This window comes from Meleagris gallopavo, chromosome 28, assembly GCF_905368555.1.
Source record: "Meleagris gallopavo chromosome 28, MGAL_WU_HG_1.1, whole genome shotgun sequence".
In the NCBI taxonomy this organism is placed as follows: Eukaryota; Metazoa; Chordata; class Aves; order Galliformes; family Phasianidae; genus Meleagris; species Meleagris gallopavo.
In genome coordinates, this window is record NC_139431.1 from 2418173 (window position 1) to 2437091 (window position 18919).

The 18919-nt window shown below is 46.2% G+C and overlaps 1 protein-coding gene across 6 annotated transcripts in view; it reads left to right on the forward strand.

Annotated features, from left to right (window-relative positions):
* The window catches only part of SRGAP2 (SLIT-ROBO Rho GTPase activating protein 2), an 84808-nt gene that overhangs the window by 35416 nt on the left and 30473 nt on the right, over positions 1-18919 (forward strand). For 5 of the 6 annotated variants that reach the window (XR_014879882.1, XR_014879881.1, XR_014879883.1 and 2 more), the window contains 6 exons: positions 6331-6393; positions 9191-9406; positions 10047-10175; positions 14350-14574; positions 16628-16729; positions 17536-17733. Coding sequence is in view for 3 of the 6 variants with exons in the window: in XM_085210187.1 (XP_085066313.1) it covers positions 6331-6393; positions 9191-9406; positions 10047-10175; positions 14350-14574; positions 16628-16729; positions 17536-17733 (933 nt within the window). In the remaining 3 variants the exon portion in view is untranslated. The remainder of the gene's footprint in view (positions 1-6330; positions 6394-9190; positions 9407-10046; positions 10176-14349; positions 14575-16627; positions 16730-17535; positions 17734-18919) is intronic. The other variant, XM_085210186.1, reaches the window with a different exon arrangement.

Sequence of the window (18919 nt, forward strand, 5' to 3'; positions counted from 1 at the left end):
CATGGCTGTCAGTTTGTCCTACAGAAGGATCCTTTAATGTGATCCTGTGATGCTGTGGATGCTGTGCCCTTTGAGAGGCAGTCCCTTCTGTTTGTTACCTCCAATCCCTCTCTCTGTTGTTGCTTTGAGGTTTCCCAAGCAGCAAACTGAAAGCTTTAGTTCCAATTTAACAAGACCCTATCCTTAAGATGAGGGCTGTGGAAGTCTCACTCAATTTCAGTATCTGCTGAATGGATTTTTTTTTTTTCCAGCTTACCCACCCAAAAACCACCCTGCTGTGCTCCCTGAGGGCTGCTGCCCCTATGGATGTGCAATGGCAGCGTAGCATTCCTGTATGCTGCTGTTCCTTAAGGATATTTAGGGGGAGAAAGCCCAATGAGAAGAAAGCAAAACGACTCTTTGAAATTTGCTTCCCGGTTAATACCTTTAATTGTGGAAAAAATCAGTTTATCTCCAGCGCCCTGCACAGCGTTTGATGTGAAATGAAAAACCTACAGTGAGTCGGTGGAAAGCCTTGCAGTAATCAGGAAGAGGAATTATTAATTCTCCGAAGGGGTCCTTGCTTCAGCTGACCTACTTTCAGCTGCACTGCATCTCGTTTGCTGCATTGGTAGTGGAATATGAAGCATTTAAAAATACATTGCATGTGGAAAAAATGAAGCCTGCGAAAAAGGCACTGGTTGGAGTGATGGGTGTGAGAGGGCAAATCACAAATGCTGTGAATAAAGCTGTCACTGAAGGGCAGAGTTTGGAAGTGCTCTGAGGAAAGCACTGCATGCAGCTATGGGTGCATCTGTTGGTGGTGAGGAGGATTGGGTTTTGTGCCAAGGGAAGGGTGGAAGGGGGGAATGATACAGTGCAGATCCTTGCTGGTATCAGGTCGAGTAGTATGTGGTTCTTGCTGATGAGATTGCATGGAGCTCCTGTTTTCCCAACAGCTCAGGGTGCAGAGGCCTGGTGCAAAGTGATGTGCTCTGATTTCTCTCCTCTCTGCCTTCCTACCTGCGTGCTTCTACAGCAGAGGGGGGAGGAGGAGTGCAGCTGGGTGTGTGCTGGTACCTGTGCTGTGTGCAGCAGTGTGTGTGTCTGCTTTGGAGCTGAGGAGTGACCCCTCCTCAGGTGGGTGCGTGGAAGGAGCAGAGCCTTTTGCACGGTGTGATGGACGTGCTGCAGTTGAAAGCATCACTTCTGCATCTGGAATGGACGAGCAGTGTGCTTCGTTTGGCTCCTTACACTGTTTGAAATTGTCCATTATTGTGTTTAGGGGGAAGTTCTTTACAGGGCGAGTGGTGAGGTGCTGGAACAGCTGCCCAGAGAGGCTGTGGATGCCCCGTCCATCCCTGGAGGTGTTCGAGGCCAGGTTGGATGGAGCCCTGGGCAGCCTGGGCTGGTATTAAATGTGGAGGTTGGTGGCCCTGCATGTGGCAGGAGGTTGGAGCTTCGTGATCCTTGAGCTCCCTTCCAACCCAGGCCATTCTGTGATTGTTTCTGATGCCTGTTGTGACAGCCTGCCTGTGTTTTGCATGCAGCTCAGCTGGGTCAGAGGTAGCAGCCCTTGCTCTGGGTCATTCCCCTGACTGATCCCTGCAGGTTTTCCCTAGGGATGCATCACAGCACTTGAGAAGAGGATTCGGGGCATGCAGGCAGCACGGAGCTGTTGTGAGGAGCGTTACAACTGAGCAGAATGACAGAAGATCACATGCAGTATTTTGCAGGACTTCCCTCCTTGCTGGTGGCTCTGCTCACCTTCTGCAGCCCGTTTCCCACGCAGCTCCCTTGACTGAGAGCACTGCTGGCTTCGTAGCAAGAATGGATGCTCTCAGCCAGAAAATAGCTTGGTTTGTTGGAACAGAGTGCCTGAAGCATCAGCACCAAATACTGCAGGAAAAAATAAAAAGGAGAAAGAGGGGTAGTGGGAGGTGATTCCTCCAACCCAGAGTGTGGTGGGAGGCAGCAGTCAGCGGTGTGATGGGGTTTGATGTCAGAATGGCTTTTTCCAAGTGCAGTGTTGTGCCTTATGTGGGAGAAATTCCTTATTACTGACATAGTGGTGAAACAAATCAGTGGTAAAATGGTGGAGAGAACTCGATAATACGGCTGTAATTTAAACGAGACTGACCAGTGTATAATGGATCATTAAAGGAGAAGCTGATGATCTGTTGCTCCAAGTATGTGCGTGTGTTGTATTGCACAGACCTCATTTTCTAAGCTTTTCAAAATTCCTGAGTGTTTGACGCTGGAGAAGAAGAAATCTTTGCAGAATTCCCCTTCACTGGGGTCACAGCTGAGCGCTGTGTCCATAAAAGTTGTGCAAGAAACTGCATCAGACTTGCATAGTTTTGGATTGGTTGTGAGCAAAGCTGAGTGTGCAACCCTGTGAGCTGAGTGTGATGCTGGTAAGGGATGGACTGAGCTGCTGCTGGCCGTGGGATGCTCTTATAGCATACGGCTGGTTGGTCTTCTGTTTAGGGGAGAACATGAAGATGGTGAATCATATTTACTGCTGCGTGCAAATGAATTCAAGGCCTGCTGAAAAAGAAGGAGAAAAGTACATTATTGGGGCTCTAATTAGGGTTCTAAGCTTTTGTCAGCAAGTGTTACATGTATGATCTTGGAAAATCCTACCTGGCATGCCTGCTTGTTAACAGACTTTGTGAGTAGATGTTAACTGGAGTATAAATGCCCTGACTGTAATGTCAGTGTAGGATTCCTTTTGTTCCTCTTTATACACTGCAAATCTCATCAAGGCTTTCTTCCCTGCTCCCACTGCTAATTTAAAAAACATTGGAGCACTTAATGTTACTGCCCTACCAATGCATGCTGCATTTCTCTGCTCTGAGATGTGAGAAGCAGCGTGTGAGAGGACGGCTCTGTGGGCACACGTGGATTTGGCTGCAGTGCTGCTGGGCCAATAGCATCCAGTGCAAGGCATGAGATAAGTGTTATCACAGCTCTTGGTGTGCTTGCTCAGCGCTGCTGAACGTGTTCAGAAAGCTTCACAGTGTGCTGCTTCTGCAGCCATCCCATGTCCTCTCAGATCTGGGGCTGCTGAGATGCAGGGCATGAAATACTGACAGCAATCCCGAGCTCTCCTGTTTATCATTTCCCCCCCCCCCCATGAAATACTTGGGAGCTGAAGTTGTTAATGCTGGGTGGAATGCGGAACAGCCAGGCTGTGCTGCAGTCAATCCCAAAAACATCTTGCTTAAATTAGAGGGGAGGAGGGATGGACAAAGAGGCCTTCAGGAGCTGGTATGGTGTGCTGGGAATCCCAGCCCCAGCACACAAAGGAGTGTGTGTGCATGGATGGATGTGCAAGGGTGTGTGTGTGTGTGTGTGTGTGTGTGTGTGTGTGTGTGTGTGCGCGCACACTTGGGGCAGCTTTGGGGCTGCAGAAGCAGTTTGAGAAAGGCAGCTTGCAAGCAGCACCCCACTGGTGGAGGTTGATGCTCCTGGGCAGCAGCTGCTCCATCACCTTGCTTAGCAACTCGGCTGTGCTGCTGGTAACCTTCAGCCTTGCTGCCTCAGCAGCTGGAATCTGTGTTGAGGAACATGAAGTGTTCATGGCTTAGCTCTCGTTTATGTGCCACCTGTGATCTCTTACCTTCAGCTCAATGAAAGGCTTTTTCTAGTCTGGAAGTGCAGCAGTTTTTTTTTTTTTTTCTTGAGAGCTCATTTGGAAACGCAAAGAGTTTTGTGTTTTGACAGTTTGGCTCCTACGCTTCTTCCTTTCGTCTCCAACCCGAGTGTGCATTAAAATATTCATCTTATTCCAACTTGCATAGTTGATGCTTCAGCAGTTTGTGGAATGAATGAGCAGTTTTATGTGAGAAAGGAGCAAATGGGCTGAGAACTGGTGAGAGGAGGGCAGCAGGTCCAGCCAAGGCAGCTCAGGCAGTGCAGTGAATGGAGCATATTGCTGAAAAGCTCCTCCTGTGTGACAAGCACTGAGCTCGGGGCAGGCAGGCCCAGCACATCGCTTCCATCCGTCACCCAACGCTGAGACAAAGGCAGAGCAGTGAGCAGCAGCTTCAGCTTCTGTCTGCAGTCAGTGATGGGAGGAATGCAGGAATGGTTACAGCATCTCTGTAAGGTTGTGGGAATCATCCGCTTCTTTTTTTTTTTTTTTTTCCCCTAAATTAAAGACTCAGGAAAAGGAGGGTGCTTGTCTTCCCAGCAGGACACCAGGTCACCTGCAGCAGGTCTCAGTGTGTGAGGCTGGAACACCAAGCACTCAGGCTCCCACCTGGGCTGCTGCTTGTGCGAAGATGGGTTATTTTACATCATGTAATCTTTTTGCTTTTTAATCCATCAGTATTTTTTTTTCACATGCTTTTATGCCATTTGATATCATAGCCAGAAGTACGGGTTAAGTGCGGGTTTGTCTGTTTGCATTACATCTCTTAATCTTTCCCTCAGTCAGGAGGCATAAATCACTTTGAACCTATCAAATTTGCTTAAACCAGCAAATATTGTATGCCTAAAACCTGTGGAGCACGGAGGTGCAATCGGGCAAATACTGCCTTTGTGGGCAGTGGTAATAATGTGAAAATTGCTGTTTTAGTAACTGGCAGTAGATGCAGTTGTGCTTTCTAATTAGTGGGAAAGCATGGGTAAAATGTAGCTATTAGATTGTTTGAACCTATCTGTTTATCTTCTGAATAGTCCTGCTGGTGTGAAGGGACATCTGCTCTGTCCCTACTTCCTCCAGTAGCTGCTCTGGATGTCTTTCATTAATAAAACCTCCAAGGGAGTGGAATTCAGTGCGCTTTTGTCCTTCCTGCACCTCGGAATGATGAGAGCCATTAAATTGCAGGTAGATTTTAAAATGTGAAAGGTGGCAGAGCTGGGGCTGCGTGTTTGGGGCTGTTTCATGGCTGATCCCTGCTGGGCTCCTCCTGGTTGGGGCAGTGCAGCCTGAGCACTGGGACGGCTGCGTCCCTCCGTGGTTGGGTTGGTTTGCTTCCAACAAGGTAAGCGTAAAGGTGTGTCTGTGTGCCCTGAGTTATCTGTTCCTCATGGCCGGCATCGCAGAGCCTTACAGGTGGGCTTTGCCCCTCCCTGTGCATCACCTTCCCTTCTGCAGGATGCAAATGACAGAGATTTTAGCATGAAATCCCATCTCTAATGAAGAGAGCTTAATAGTACCGTTGAAGTCGCTAGGGAAGCAGCTTCGCCCTTCTTTGCATGCAGGCTGTGCTGTGTGCAGGAGTCCCTCTTCAAGGAGGGCTTTGCATACAGAGCTGCCATCCTCTGGTAATCACAAGGGTGAGTCTTTGGGCATTTCACTCATCTGTATTAGAAAACCAGAAATCTGTTCCTCTTGTATTTAACTGGAGCTGAACGTTTGCCCTTTGTGCAGCAGTTGCCTCCAATTGCGACGCAGAAGCATTGGCTGCTTGTTGCCTTGCAGGGAAGTTAAATAAGTAAGTATATACTTAAAATCTGAGGCTTGGCTGCAGGGTGGTTTGGATGGCAGCCGGGTTTGACAGCCCCTCGTGTCCACCTGCAGTTTTTTCTATTGTTGCAGCAAAGGGAACAGGTTGGAGCTGTTAAACCTAAGGCTGTCCTGCACAGCTCACTAATGCAAGTGCCCTTGAGACAGAGTGATTTATATTGCTATGGCTAAATGGTATTGTACTCACTGTAGTTTAAAAAATAGATGTATTTGACATAAATGCTGTGCTCAGAAATAGATTGAGGGCTCGTATAGGCATTCAAATAGAGTCAGAACAAACTCCAGGGATCAGAGCATCCCACAGCACTGCTGTGCACCTCCATCTCCGTTCCTGTGACAGACTTACTGCTTCCATTTCAGAATCCCAAAGAGTGTCTGTTGCCCTCTTAAATCAGGGGAATAGGTCTGTTAATTTTTCTAGCTGTGCATGCATCTTACATCAAGCAGGAGCTGGCAGGCACTGCAGTAAGGTTTTTCCTCCTGGATACATCTCTAAATTTGGATGCTTTTGTTTCTTGATCTTCCATATTCCAGTGCATACTGAGCTGTCCTGTGTTATCTTACTCCATCCTGCAAAGATCAGAAAATCTAGGTGTTTCCAGGCTTGGGATGATGACAACGTCGTGTTATCAAAACATTTCCCTGCCTCTGTGCTGTAAGGCTCTTCTGGCCATCCCTGTGCAGTGTTTCAGTTTATTGTTTGTGCAGTTTGACCAAATAAGTGGCTCTGGGCTGAGCAGCTGCTGGATTTGCCAGTATAAGTAGTAGCACTTAATTGAGCCTAGATTATCTGTAGATGTAGAGCATGCTGGCTTCCTCTGCCTTTCTGCCATCTTCTCCAATTAACTTTCATTTCTCTGTTCTCGTTGCAGAGTAAGGAAGTGGGATTGCAGCTCCAGGAAGACTTGATAAAGGTCCTGAATGAACTCTACACGGTAAATCCAACTGACTTCTTGGCATCTTTTCAGACAGAAGGAAGAAGCGTTGGGCTTTTCCCAGCCTGCTGTTAGAGCACAGCCTGAGCACCAGTGCTGATAAGTTCCTGCAGTCCATGTGATTGGAGGCAGCAATGTACACCACTGAATGCAGTGCCATCAATCTCAGTTTTCAGTCTGTCTTCATATTGCTTCAGCTCTGTCAATGTTGGCTTTGCTTCCCAAAGATCCCACCTTCACACACAGCCACCTCTGGCTACAGTGCTGCTTTTAGAAAGAGATTTAGAATTATTTTCAAGTGCACAGAAATCTTTGTTCAGGTCAGGTTGCTGAATTGGGTCAGCACAGCAGTTTCGAGCAGTCTGCATCTGGAAATGAGCATACAAAGGAGAGCACACAGGCGAGGAGCCTGCTGTGTTGGTTTGTTCCTCAGCTCTTTCAGCAGCACGGCTCCCTTTAGAGTTATAGGCTCCATCTGTGTGTTTTGCTTCTCAGTATATCCATTGGAGGCACCAAGAAAGGCATTGCCTTGAGAAGGAGAGGGGTTGTGTTTGTGAAAGTTCATGAACTGCTTGGGGACTGTTCCTCTCACACAGATGGATGGAAGAGCCTGCTGTTTGATTAAATTTGTTCCTTTTGGTAGCTGTTACTGAGTGAGTTGTTGTAAAAGCAGAACCTACTCGTGGTTTTATTGCTCAGATGCCTCCTTAATGACACGTTGGGTCATTATGCTGAGATCTGTGTTCTTTTCCTCATTCCTTCAAAAGAAGACCCAGGGATATTTCCCGGGTCAGCTCCTATCACCTTGTGATGAAATTCTGTATTAATATCAAAGCTGGAACATGATGGGGAGCATTCTTGGAATTGCCCATATCAACAAAACAAATAGAAGAGAATTGTTTCATTCCAGTATCAAAACCAAATATTGCCTTGGGGGGGAAAAAGGCATTAAGAAGTAGGAAAAGATCACCTCTGTGTGCCACGTTTGCCACTTAGGTTGATTGCATTAGGAGATTTCAATACCTGGTGGCTTCTGGGGCTGCTCTTAGTGGTACTGCCAGGAACACTACCGCCAACTCATCTCTTGTTCTGCTGGGTATCTGGAGGACCAGCAGCAAAATAGATGTCCATAAGAGTACAAACATACCTAAAATACAGAACGCTGCTACCTGTGAGTTGTCTCTCTCAGCTGTCCCGTGCTGCTGACCCTGATGGCAGGGGTGAGTTGCTACGACCTCCTGCCAGGCCTGGGGCTGCCAATGTGACCCCATCAGCAAGATGGAAGCAGTAAAACTGGACTGCATGTCTCTGCTTCCCTTGCTTTCTGCCAGCTCCACTTGCAGTGACAGAGGAAAAGAAAGTGCTTTGCATCTGTTATGATAAATGCCTGCTTTATAGTCCAAGCGTATGCAGTAGCTGAAAGTGTGTGTGTAAATTATTCAGAAAGTCTCTCTTTAATACTGGCTGCATTCACAGTCTCTTTCATGTTTAAATACAATGTCTCTTTGTATGTGAGAACCTTTGCTGATTGCTGCATGGAGATGGAGCGTGCATCCTACTTATGGGGAGCTGTGCTACAGTTCAGGCTGAGGTGGAATAGTTATAAATGGGTCTTCATCTAAAACTATTTGCACGTGGGTATTTATTAGAGCTGGGATTTTGGGGTGTATTTATGCAACTGTGCAGTTCGGGGCACGCAATCAAAATTAGAGCTGCTCATTTTGGTGTCCGTGTGTGAAATGAATGGCTTTGTAATGATGGGTAAAACTGCCAGTCTGGATGTTGTGCCCGTTGGTTTAGTTCTGTTTTCTTAATGCAAAACTGGATGTGAATATCCTTTGAAACAAGGATGTTTTGTTTTTGTTTTGGGGAATCTTTTATCTAGACCTGTTCGTTTAATACATAAATAAAAGAGCTGTGATAGAAGTTGTCTGTGCAGTGGGAGCTCCAGGTCTCCTTGAGCAAAAGAACTGCACTCTTTTATTAGTATTGTTATTAGATAAGGCTAGAAGTGCTTTTTCATATCAAATCAGATTTAAACAAGTTGAACCTTGAGTTGCTTTTGCAGCAGTTATGTTCAGACTATAGATTTGCATACAGTTCCTCGAGACTTGTGATGTTTAAACGACTGATTCACCCTGAGGAATGACTGATAACATCCCTTTGGAGCCCCTACCTGGTGATGAAAAGCCATCACTTGTGAGCCTTGGCATGTAATTCTCTTTGAATAGTAAGGAGGCTGAATTTAGCCTTTTTTTTGGGAGGGGTTATTGGATTGTACAAGGAGGAGCATGCCAAAATTAAACAAAGAAGCAGCTGCAGAATAATCCACTTTGGTTTCGGATTTGTGCTGAGAGCCACACTTCCATGCCTTTGTTGTGCTTTGTTCAGATGCAGAATTTCCCCCATTATTCTGCCAGTTTACATACTTCAACTCCCAGTCAGCAGCCAAATCTGACCTGCTGGTTGCTGGCCAAGTGTGATAGTTGGCCATTAATTAAACACGATGGCCAGCTACCCTAATGTAGTTACATTAAAGAAGCTTGCCGTTTTGACCACATCCGACAAACATTCTCACGTTGTGGCATATAACTTCTTTCTGAGGATTTCTTCCTCCTTCCTTGCTTGTGATGCTTTCCAGTTAGATGTAAACCATTCTGCCCCGAGGCTTGGCCGTGCAGATCAGTGAAGGCAGGATGCCTTTGTGCCTGGTTACTTGTGCTGGTTAGGTGAGCTTGCTTCTTCCTGAGCAAATCCAATGTGATGCACTGCAACTCTTGTCTATCATCCTTTGCAGGTTATGAAAACCTACCACATGTACAACGCTGACAGCATCAGCGCTCAGAGCAAACTGAAAGAGGCAGAGAAGCAGGAGGAGAAGCAGATTGGGAAGTCAGTGAAACAAGAGGAAAAGCAGACGCCGCGCTCCCCCGACTCAACTTCCAATGTCAAATTTGAAGAAAAACACGTCCGACGGAGCTCTGTCAAGAAAATAGAGAAAATGAAGGAGAAGGTACTTCCACTGCATTGCTTGTGTGAAGTGTGTGAGGAGGAGACCTTTGTGGCAGCTCAGCACAGGGGGTTATGAGCTCCCTGGTGTGAAATGCAAGTGTGGTTTGTGAAAATGCGAGTTGGTGTTTCTCCACAAATTCTCAATATTGAGATTGAGGAAAGGCAAAAGCTAGCATCACGTTTGTTTTAGGATAACTGAATGTCTGCTTGCATTATCCCAGGTTCTGCAGGCACATCCCAAACGTTAAAACAGGCTCAGAGTATGAAAGTAACAGCTGCTTGTTTGGAAGCCACGATGAGCGTGTTGTGCACAAGATTTTGGGCTGTCTCTTTTGTTTAATGTTCGTGCCAGCTTAACGCCTGACCTGTGTACAGGGAGCCATGCTCTCCCAAGGTGACTTGCAGGCAGAGCAGGTGCTTTGCAGTCAGCCAGGCAGGTGGGCAGCTCAGCACTGAGATTCAAGGCAGCAGAAGGTGCAGTGTTATTTTGGGATTGATTTGGGTGCAGCCCAAGTGAACAACAACGTGTGAGCAGGGTGAGATCTGCTCAGTATCCTCGCTCTGGTTGGTGTTACTAAGAATGCTCCTGTTGCTGCTGTGCCTCTTTTTAGAACACACTCTGTTGTTGGTTTCTCTTCCAGCGCCAAGCCAAGTACACAGAAAATAGGCTGAAGGCTATTAAGGCAAGAAATGAATATCTGCTGGCTCTGGAAGCAACAAATGCGTCTGTCTTCAAGTATTACATTCATGACCTGTCTGATCTCATTGATGTAAGTGCTGCTGCTCGGGTGCTTATGGTGAATATCATTGCCATTAACCCTCATGTGTGTCTCTGCTCCTTCAACGCTGCGTGTACACAGCTGGCAACATCCCTGCAGCTGTGATGTTGCAGCTCTGATGGCAGTAAGAGCCACGGTAACCAAACATTAATCTGTTAAGTGAGCTTTTCTGAGGTGTTTTAATCAGTCTGTTACACAGATAGAAGCTTGCACAATACACCTGGCATTGAAATGTGTAGAATGAAAGTTGCTTAGTTAAAATGGAACGGTTTTGGTGTGATGTTTCTGTTTGCTATTTTAAGCAAACCCTCAGCTCAGAAGTGTGTTTTTTAGAAAAGGAGGATGTTAACTGTAAAAATCAGTGTGGCAGCTGGTGAAGGAAATCGAGGGCAGGAGCATTTCCTAAAAGTGATTTGAACTTGTTTCTGAAAGATTCCATCCGTTTCAAACGGTTGCTTTGGGTAGCATGTCTGACAGAGAGGGATGTCCGTGCCATTCAGAGCTTCCATTCTCTGATAGCCTCATCCACCAGGAGCCTGATGTGTTCCTCCTGTCCGTGGGACTGCAGAGCAGTTCTGGATGATGTGAAAGGAACTCGTTCCCCAGCTGCCCCCAGACTTTGCTCTGGAGCCAAGTGAAAGCCCTCAGCATTCCATGGGCCTTAGTTCTGCTCTTGGTAAGATGCACAGCAAGAAAATAAATCTCTCCTCTTTGAAAACCCTTTGAAAGCCAGTTAGGAATCCCAGCATTTCTTAGAAACTGTTCCGCTTCAGCGTGCACAGCTGAGTCCCACGTGCACTGACTGTGTCGTGTCTGGGTCTGTGACTTCTGCTGGGTCTTCCTCTGCCCACCAGCACAGCCCACTGCATCCCCGTTCAGAACACTGTTGTAGAGGGAACTTTCTTTGTAGGTGGGTGGGTGGGTAACTGGCAGAAATGTCTTGTTACAGGCAGTAAAGGTCACTGGATGCTGTCAGTCAGCCAGCTGCACAGCACCTGACAGTATGTATCATGCACCAGTGCAGCTGACTGAAAAATCACACAAGGTGCACGTAGGCATTTATTAGCTATTCATTTTTTTTTTTAAATCCCTCCTTTGGAGGACAGGCCTGTCTGTGTTATGAGCTTTGAGAAACGCTGTTATTTCAAAATATCATGTTTTGTAATGTTTGTTTTGGAAATCTTCTCTCTAAATCCTCCCCCAGATATTGCAGATGTGCTCGATCCAGTTGCCTGCTATCAGCCTGCGCTCGGTGGGTTTTCATGGATCACATAGGAAGGAATTGGTTTGGATTTCATAAACCCCAGAGAAATTTTCACCCAGACCTGAGATCTGTAGTAGTTTGTTGGCAGACGTGGGTTACCCAGCTTTGAAGGAAGTGCTCCTTTTGCTGGGTGCTCTCAGCCATCCCTGGGGCACTGCAGGCAGTGATGCAGGACCAGAACCCACACTGCAGGGCACTGATCTGTCACTGCTCCTCAACAGCAGTGGCTCAGAGCAGTTCTGTGTCCCTGCTAAACCCCCCCACCCTTAACAGAGCATCACAAGCTCTCAGAATCCTTAAAAGAAAAGTGTTACCTGCTCTGGTTTCAGAAGGCATGGGAAGATACGGAATGTAACTGAATTGCATCTCCTGTGCTCCCAGCTATCTCACTGCTAAGACACAGTGAATATGGATTTATTGATGCTTTGATCTGAAGGGCCGAAAATTGACAATGAGAGCCAGTGATGTTTATCAGGAGCATCTGACTGAAATAAAAATATGGTGGTTTTTTTAAGCTAGCTCTTAATTCTTGTCCTTGATCTAATCGTTTGATACCGCAGCTTCAAGTATAATAGAAAAGCAATCTTCAAAGTTCCAAATAAATTCTGTTAGGCCAAATGCCTTTAAACTCGCCGTGTTTGTACAGCACAAACCTGTGTTCACAGAAGGATAACAGCACATTGCTTCTTCTGTGTGAGTTAAAAGCAATAAGCTGGCAGAGCTCTGAATCTCCTGACTTTGGGGACAGAGGCACTTCTTTGATGCTAATGAAACATTACAGTAATGGGGAAGAGATATTAAGAAATACCTCCTGTTTCTGGAGGGGTCACTGGGACAGAATGTCTTTTAAAATGCATGGGATATACGAGTCCTGAAGCTGATTTTTATGCTGTTTGCTCATGGAATTCCTTTTTTCCCCTTCCAAATGGAGATGGTGCTTTAAGACAGAGGGCTCTTAACTCTCTCCTCGACTCTTCTGCTTTGAGGTTTTTTGAAAGCCTCTGACTGGAGAAGGGTTAATCAGCTGTCATGTTGGGAAGTGAATGTGAATGAGTTATCATTAAATTCTTATAAAAAATTGATTTCCTCGGAGAACGATTCCATCAAACATTTATGTAACCCAGCAGAGGGATGGCAAGGCAGATAGGTTCATAAACAGGGGGTGCTGGACTTGGAGAAACAGCAAAGTGAGGGAGTGGGCTGAAAAACGTTCCCTGTCACAAGCTTCAATAAAATAAAGCTAAAACCCTTTGGCATCTTAATGTGGCCCTGCTGCTCTGTGAGGTGGGCCATGAAATATTAACTCTCATTTGACTTTGCAGTCCCAGTGGTTCCTCTGAGCAGCTCTGCTCTGCTTGTAGGAAGGACGGGCTGCTCCTGCGTGCTCTGAGCCCATTCTTGTGTGGCTGCACGTTGGCTTCTCGTGGGTTGGCTCTCTGAACTGCTGCAGGAATGGCAGAATCGTGTGTGTGCCAGAGAAAGGGGCTGGTGAACGGCTGCTTATCCCCAGCACGTGCAGATTCTCATTCAAGCATCTTTTGGGGCTGTTTTTCTGTTGTTTCTGATGGAGTGCAGTGTCCTTTAATTATCTGCCTCCAGTCTAACTGTAAGTGCTGCTCTTTTTGCAAGGCCCTGTGGCTGCTGCAGCTGGTTGGCACAGGAGCCAGGCTCTGCTGGTGGCAAGTCAGAAAAAGCAGGGAATGGGCCCCCAGTCAGTGGCTCCCTTCTCTCTCCCTCCACCCCTTCCTTTTTTTTTTTTTCCTTTTTTCTCCTTTTTTTTTTTTTTTTTTGCATTTATGCACAATGACAGTGATGAGACCCAAATGATGGGTGAGGAGGAGATTTCATCTGAATTTTGCTTACAGAGCAGCACAGCAATCAAGCAGATGGTCTCTTTCTTTCTTTCTTTCTTTTTGGATATTCTCCTAGCGTGCGTAATCTTGCTTGTAATTCCAAGAAGGTGGAACTCCTTTCTCACTCACTTTATTAAAAGCCTAAAAGTCTGGGCTTTTTTTCATGAAAAGCTCCTTTCTCCCTCACAATACGTGAATACTTGGCTGTGCAGTCGTGGTGGAGATGAAGCTGCTCGATTGTCTTCCAGTGACATCATCCTCATGTCAGCAGTAGCCAGGAAATTCTTGACCGTGACCGCTCTCTGCTTGAGCATTTTTGCTCTTGTTTCACCCCAGCAATGAAGTCAGCCCTGCCAGCCACTGCTGGCTTTTGCATGGCTCTCTTCTTTCTGCCTGTGTTTGTACAGGTCGTGTTCTTGCTCCCTGAAGTACACCGAGTTGAGCAGTTTTCTGCATCCTGGGTGGAATAATTTAGATGCAGATTGATCCTTGAAGATGATGCAAATCCTGTGCTTTGTTGTTTGTTCTTTGTGTTTTTTTTTTTTTTTTTTTTTTTTTTTTCCCCTGTAGTACTTCAGTGCGTTGTTTCCCTTTTGTTGAGAATAAATTTACTGAAGAGCTTTGGAGTGCTCTCAGTGGGCCTGGAAGGAAAGTTAGAATTGGAAGAAAAGACACTTTTGTACCTTGGGATGTACCACTTCTAGGGTGCTCTTTTTCTAAGCAGAATAAAACGGGGCCTCTGGTGCTCCATGAGAACTCTCCTACTGTTAAAATCCTTTAAGATGTGCTTGTCTTGGAGGAAAACTATAACACAGAATAGAAATTTCTGTGGGATTATGGGCTCAGAGATCGGTGTAGGGACAATTCCAGACCTCGAGTCAGGATGCCTCTGTGATCCGTGGGCTGGGAGACAGCTCTGGTCCTCAGAAGATGATAAAAATAACCACGGTTTGTCAGCTGCTTCTATGACTTACAGCCTCAAACGCATTTTAACTTCAGTTTCAGATTGTCTTCGCTTATTCACTTATGGAATTGTGTGTTTTTCCAGCAGTGTTGTGACCTGGGGTACCACGCTAGCCTCAACAGAGCTCTCAGGACATTCTTGTCTGCTGAGCTAAACCTGGAGCAGTCCAAGCACGAGGGTCTGGATGCCATTGAAAATGCTGTTGAGAACCTGGATGCCAACAGTGATAAGCAGCGCCTGATGGAGATGTACAACAACGTCTTCTGTCCGCCCATGAAGTTTGAGTTTCAGCCACATATGGGTGACATGGTCAGTTTGTCTTGCTGCTCCAGCTCTGCCTGTCTGCTTCCTTCATCTTTGATAGATGGAGGCGTTGGAAGACCACCTGTTGGCCTCTATTTTTGGGAGGCAGAGGGGAGCCTTGCAAAAGGGAGCTGGTATGGAGATAAGAAGTGATGGATGCCTGCATGCAAGCGATCCTCACTTCTGCATTGTCACAGCTCCTGAAGGCTGAAGTGCTTAATTAAATATAGTGCTAAAAACGTGTTTGCTGTCTACATTAACCTATTCTTCAGGCCGTTGTTAATTCCTGCACCCTGAGACAGGCTCTGAAGTTAGAGATCTGAAGTGTGATCTGAAAGACATTCTCGTTCTGTGCTCCGTAAGCTGGCTTGTGTTGATGTGTTTGGTGATCTCATCTCTGGCGATTCATGGAGCTGCTTAGTTTTGCTGGTGGCACTATTAAAGAGATGAAAGGAGAGAGCTTATGTGGGTTAAAAGATGAAAGCATAATACCTGGGCATGTGCTGCCAAGGTATCAGTCAGCCTGCTGGGTAGATAAAGCAGCTTTTATACTGCTTTTAAATAAGTGTTGCGCCACGGGGCTCCCAGAGGAGTGAGATGACCATCTCCTGGATGCCTTCCCACCTTCTCCAATTTAGCTAAAACTGGGTTGAGCTTCTGGTCTCATGAATCCCTTTGTAGCAGGTGATGTGTCTGCAGAGACCTTTGAAACGGAGTGGTGGTTTCCCAGAAGCAGTGTTTGTCTGCTTTTAATTACTACTATTATTTTTCTGTCTGTGTCAGTAATCCCATAACTTCAAGCTTCACAGCCAGTCAGTGATCAGCATCTCTTTCTGTGAGCCAGCCTGATTTCCAGAGACCTGCAAATGCCTCAGAAAGGACAACAGATAAAAGATGTAAACACTGTTTTTTGGGACGTGGGTGTGTAATCTTAGAGCAGAAGCAGTTTATAATGGTGCTTTGTGCGTGTTCACTGTGAGCAGCCAAAGGATTTTCATTTTTTGGCAATGAAAATCTCTCTTTACAGGTTTATCAAGATTGCAGGTACGTGGCTGGGAGCTGTTTAAATCACATAAGCTGAAACCAGCTCAGAAACATAAATAGGAACACATGTACCATATATTACTTCAGGTCAATTAGAGTTCTAGATTCTTCTCTTGAATAGTCAATAAAATCTGCAGGGAAGGTTTCTTGCCTCATCTTTTGTTCCAACAAATGCAGTCACTGCTTAAGGCAGAGATGAGGAGGAGCCTTCTGAAGGGAGTCCCTCAGACTGCAAATGACCTTCTTGGTTTTCCCATGCGTTGGGAATATGCTGTGAGACAGGGGGAAGAAGAACAGCCTGCACACTGTCATTGCTACCAGCTCACGTTGACAGAATCATTTATCACAGCCCTCCTCGAGGCCAAATGAATGTGATAGGTGCAGAAGTGGTCTTGCTCGTGCCAGATTAACTGTCCGATTGTATACATGCATTAATAAGACTCTAATAATAATAATAATAATATACAGTGAGAGCAATGTTTTCCTGCCTCGTGCTGTAATGTCAGGCTAATTATTAACAGCACGAGGCAACCCACAGTTGTGGCATTTTCCACAGGTGTCTGACCAGTTCTTTTCTTTATGAACTCCCCTGGGTTGATTAAGCAGCGTGCCTTTTGTGTGCCCTGTGCCTGGATGCTCTGCTCACGGAACCCAATTCATGGTGTGATGCATACCAGCTCGCCTGCTTCTCCTGGGGGTTTTGGGGTGTGATGCAGCCTAACTGCTGTGACAAAGCACTTCCCGGCTTTCAGAAGATAGAACTATTTCACATCACTTAACCCAGCTAATTTTTTCTAGTTAATTATGGATGTTCATGTCCTCTCTCTTTCTGATTAACTTTGGGACAATGGGGAAGTGGACTGGAATTTGGTAGAAAGCTCTTTGCTGATTGAAGTTGGCAGCTGATAAAGGTTTTTATGAGGCATTTTGGGGGGGGGGGGGTGTTAATAATAATGAAGTAATTAAACTATTGTTGATGGTGGGTTTCCTGTAATCAGTGCTGCTTTTCTTCCAGGAGTCCCAGCTGTGTGCCCAGCAGCCGGTGCAGAGTGAGTTAGTGCAGAGGTGCCAGCAGCTGCAGTCCAGGTTATCTACACTGAAGATAGAAAACGAAGAGGTGAGCTAATTGACCCAAATCAGCAACCCTTCTGCTGTTTCCAGAGGGCAGTGGCAGCTAATTAAGGAAGAACGGAGTTGTTGTGCTCCTCTTCTATGAAGATTTCTAGTAAAATTCAAGAGTAAGGCAGCAGTATGTTAGCTTGTGACTTTGCATAAAGGCTGAGTGCGTGGAGGGGAGCCATTAAAATTTCCCCTACCCTTTTTCCCCCGTCCTTAACTCAATAGAAGTGGTTTTGTTGCAAATAGTGTGTTTGGCCAGTTAGGAGGAAAAGCTGAATGTAATGCTTCAAATTGAAGTCAGTGAATAATGGAAGGTAAGAGCTAATTTTGGTTTAATTGGTCATCTAGGATGAGGAGAGTTCTTGGGCAAAATTGGCAACCCCTTTTTGTCTAAGAGGCTGATTGTGGCCCTCAGCAAAGATTTGCAATGCACCAAAGCCTTTTTGTAATCTCACATTTCTGTTACACCCAGTAGATGTAATTACAGAAGTAAGATGTTTATTTCTTTCTTCCAGCACTCCTTGCTTTGAGGTTAAATTTCCCTGCTTCCCTTCCTCACCTCAGCCTGTAAGGTTACAGCCCTTGTCTGACTGTATGTTCAGCATGCACCAAGCCTTCATTTGTAGGGATGGTGTTCTGTTAATGAGCAGAACTTGGACCTCATTTATGGCTCACAGGACGTGAAACAAGTAATTCTTGTTTATTAGTAAAATGCTCTGCAGCAACATGAACTCTTTCTTTGTTTCCCCACTTGCAACGTAGCTCCATTTTTCTCAAGCATTTTCCTTTATTCTTGCTGGCCAGGTGAAGAAGACCATGGAAGCTACACTGCAGACAATCCAGGACATAGTCACGATAGAGGACTTTGATGTCTCTGACTGCTTTCAATACAGCAACTCTATGGAGTCTGTTAAATCCACTGTATCAGAAACCTTCATGAGCAAACCAAGCATTGCCAAGAGACGAGCCAACCAGCAGGAGACAGAGCAGTTCTATTTCACAGTAAGGAGTTAATTTTCAGCGTGAGCACATGTAATGTTTTTAGAATTATGCTTGCAGGAGAGAGCAAAATAATGCTATCATCTTGCAAAAGTGCTTCTGTAATTGATTTTGGACAAGCAGAGTGAGCATATTAGGTTGTAAAAAGAGTTGCTTTGAGTTCTTTACAAGTATACTGGGATATGTTTGTCTGTTGATGCAAGTTTAGTGTGGATAAATCGTGTAAAATTTGATTTCTCCTCTGTCTGTGGGGAAAACAGCTATCAACAGGGCAAAGCTGCAGCAGCGTGCTGCTCCAAAGCTGCCACATCAGGCACCAGGCTGGCAGAAATACACTTGGGATGGGTTTCAGGCCTTGGAGATGTGAGGAGCAGCAACTTCAGGGTGTGCTGGGTGTCGGTGAGAGGGCAGGGCTGTGCAGCAAGGCGCCCTTTGTGTAGGGGAAAATGAAATGCCTGAGCAGTGCAGCGTGCGTGCAGTGCTGTGAAGTGAAAGAAAAACGTTGACTTCAAAGAGTGTAAGCCGTGCTGGAAGCCCCACTTGCTGCACTGCTGGTCAGGCAGGACTCACAGGTTGATGCAGTGATGGGAAGGAAATGGTAGCACTGAGTTGGAGCTTTCCACTGAAGGCAAGTTGTTGCACTTATGCTGGGATGGCTGTGGCAGAAGGAAGGTTTGTGTTCAGAACAGAAGAGGACAGCACAGGGTTGATGTCTGTGCTAAGCTAATGAAGCAGTGGAGGAGCAGCAGCAGCAAATCGATGGACATTTACAAGGGTGAGTGCATGCTTAGGACATAAGTGTTACACAAATCTCCACTGCTGATTGCTCTTGCAGCAGTGTCCTGCTGGCCCACCTGCAGCACCTGATCCCAGTGCCCTGAATCACTGCCTTGTTCAGAGCTGCTCCTGGGGGGCAGAGGGGAGGAGAACCGCTTTGCTTTCCAGATTGTAGGCAGTTAAGGATGTGGGACAGAGACAAAAACTGTGCTGCTCTGCAGCCTCAAAAGCACTGAGACTTATTCCCACGGGGTGGGGAGATAAGGGCTGTGCTTAGTGCTCCCACCCAGCCACTGCGTTGTGCTGGAAAAGTACTGGTGTGAGTGAGGGTGTGGGGAAGGTGTCAGGCTGCTTGCATTTGAGGAGATGCTGGGTGTGAAGGTTCACCTTCCCTGTCTGACAGCAGATTTTC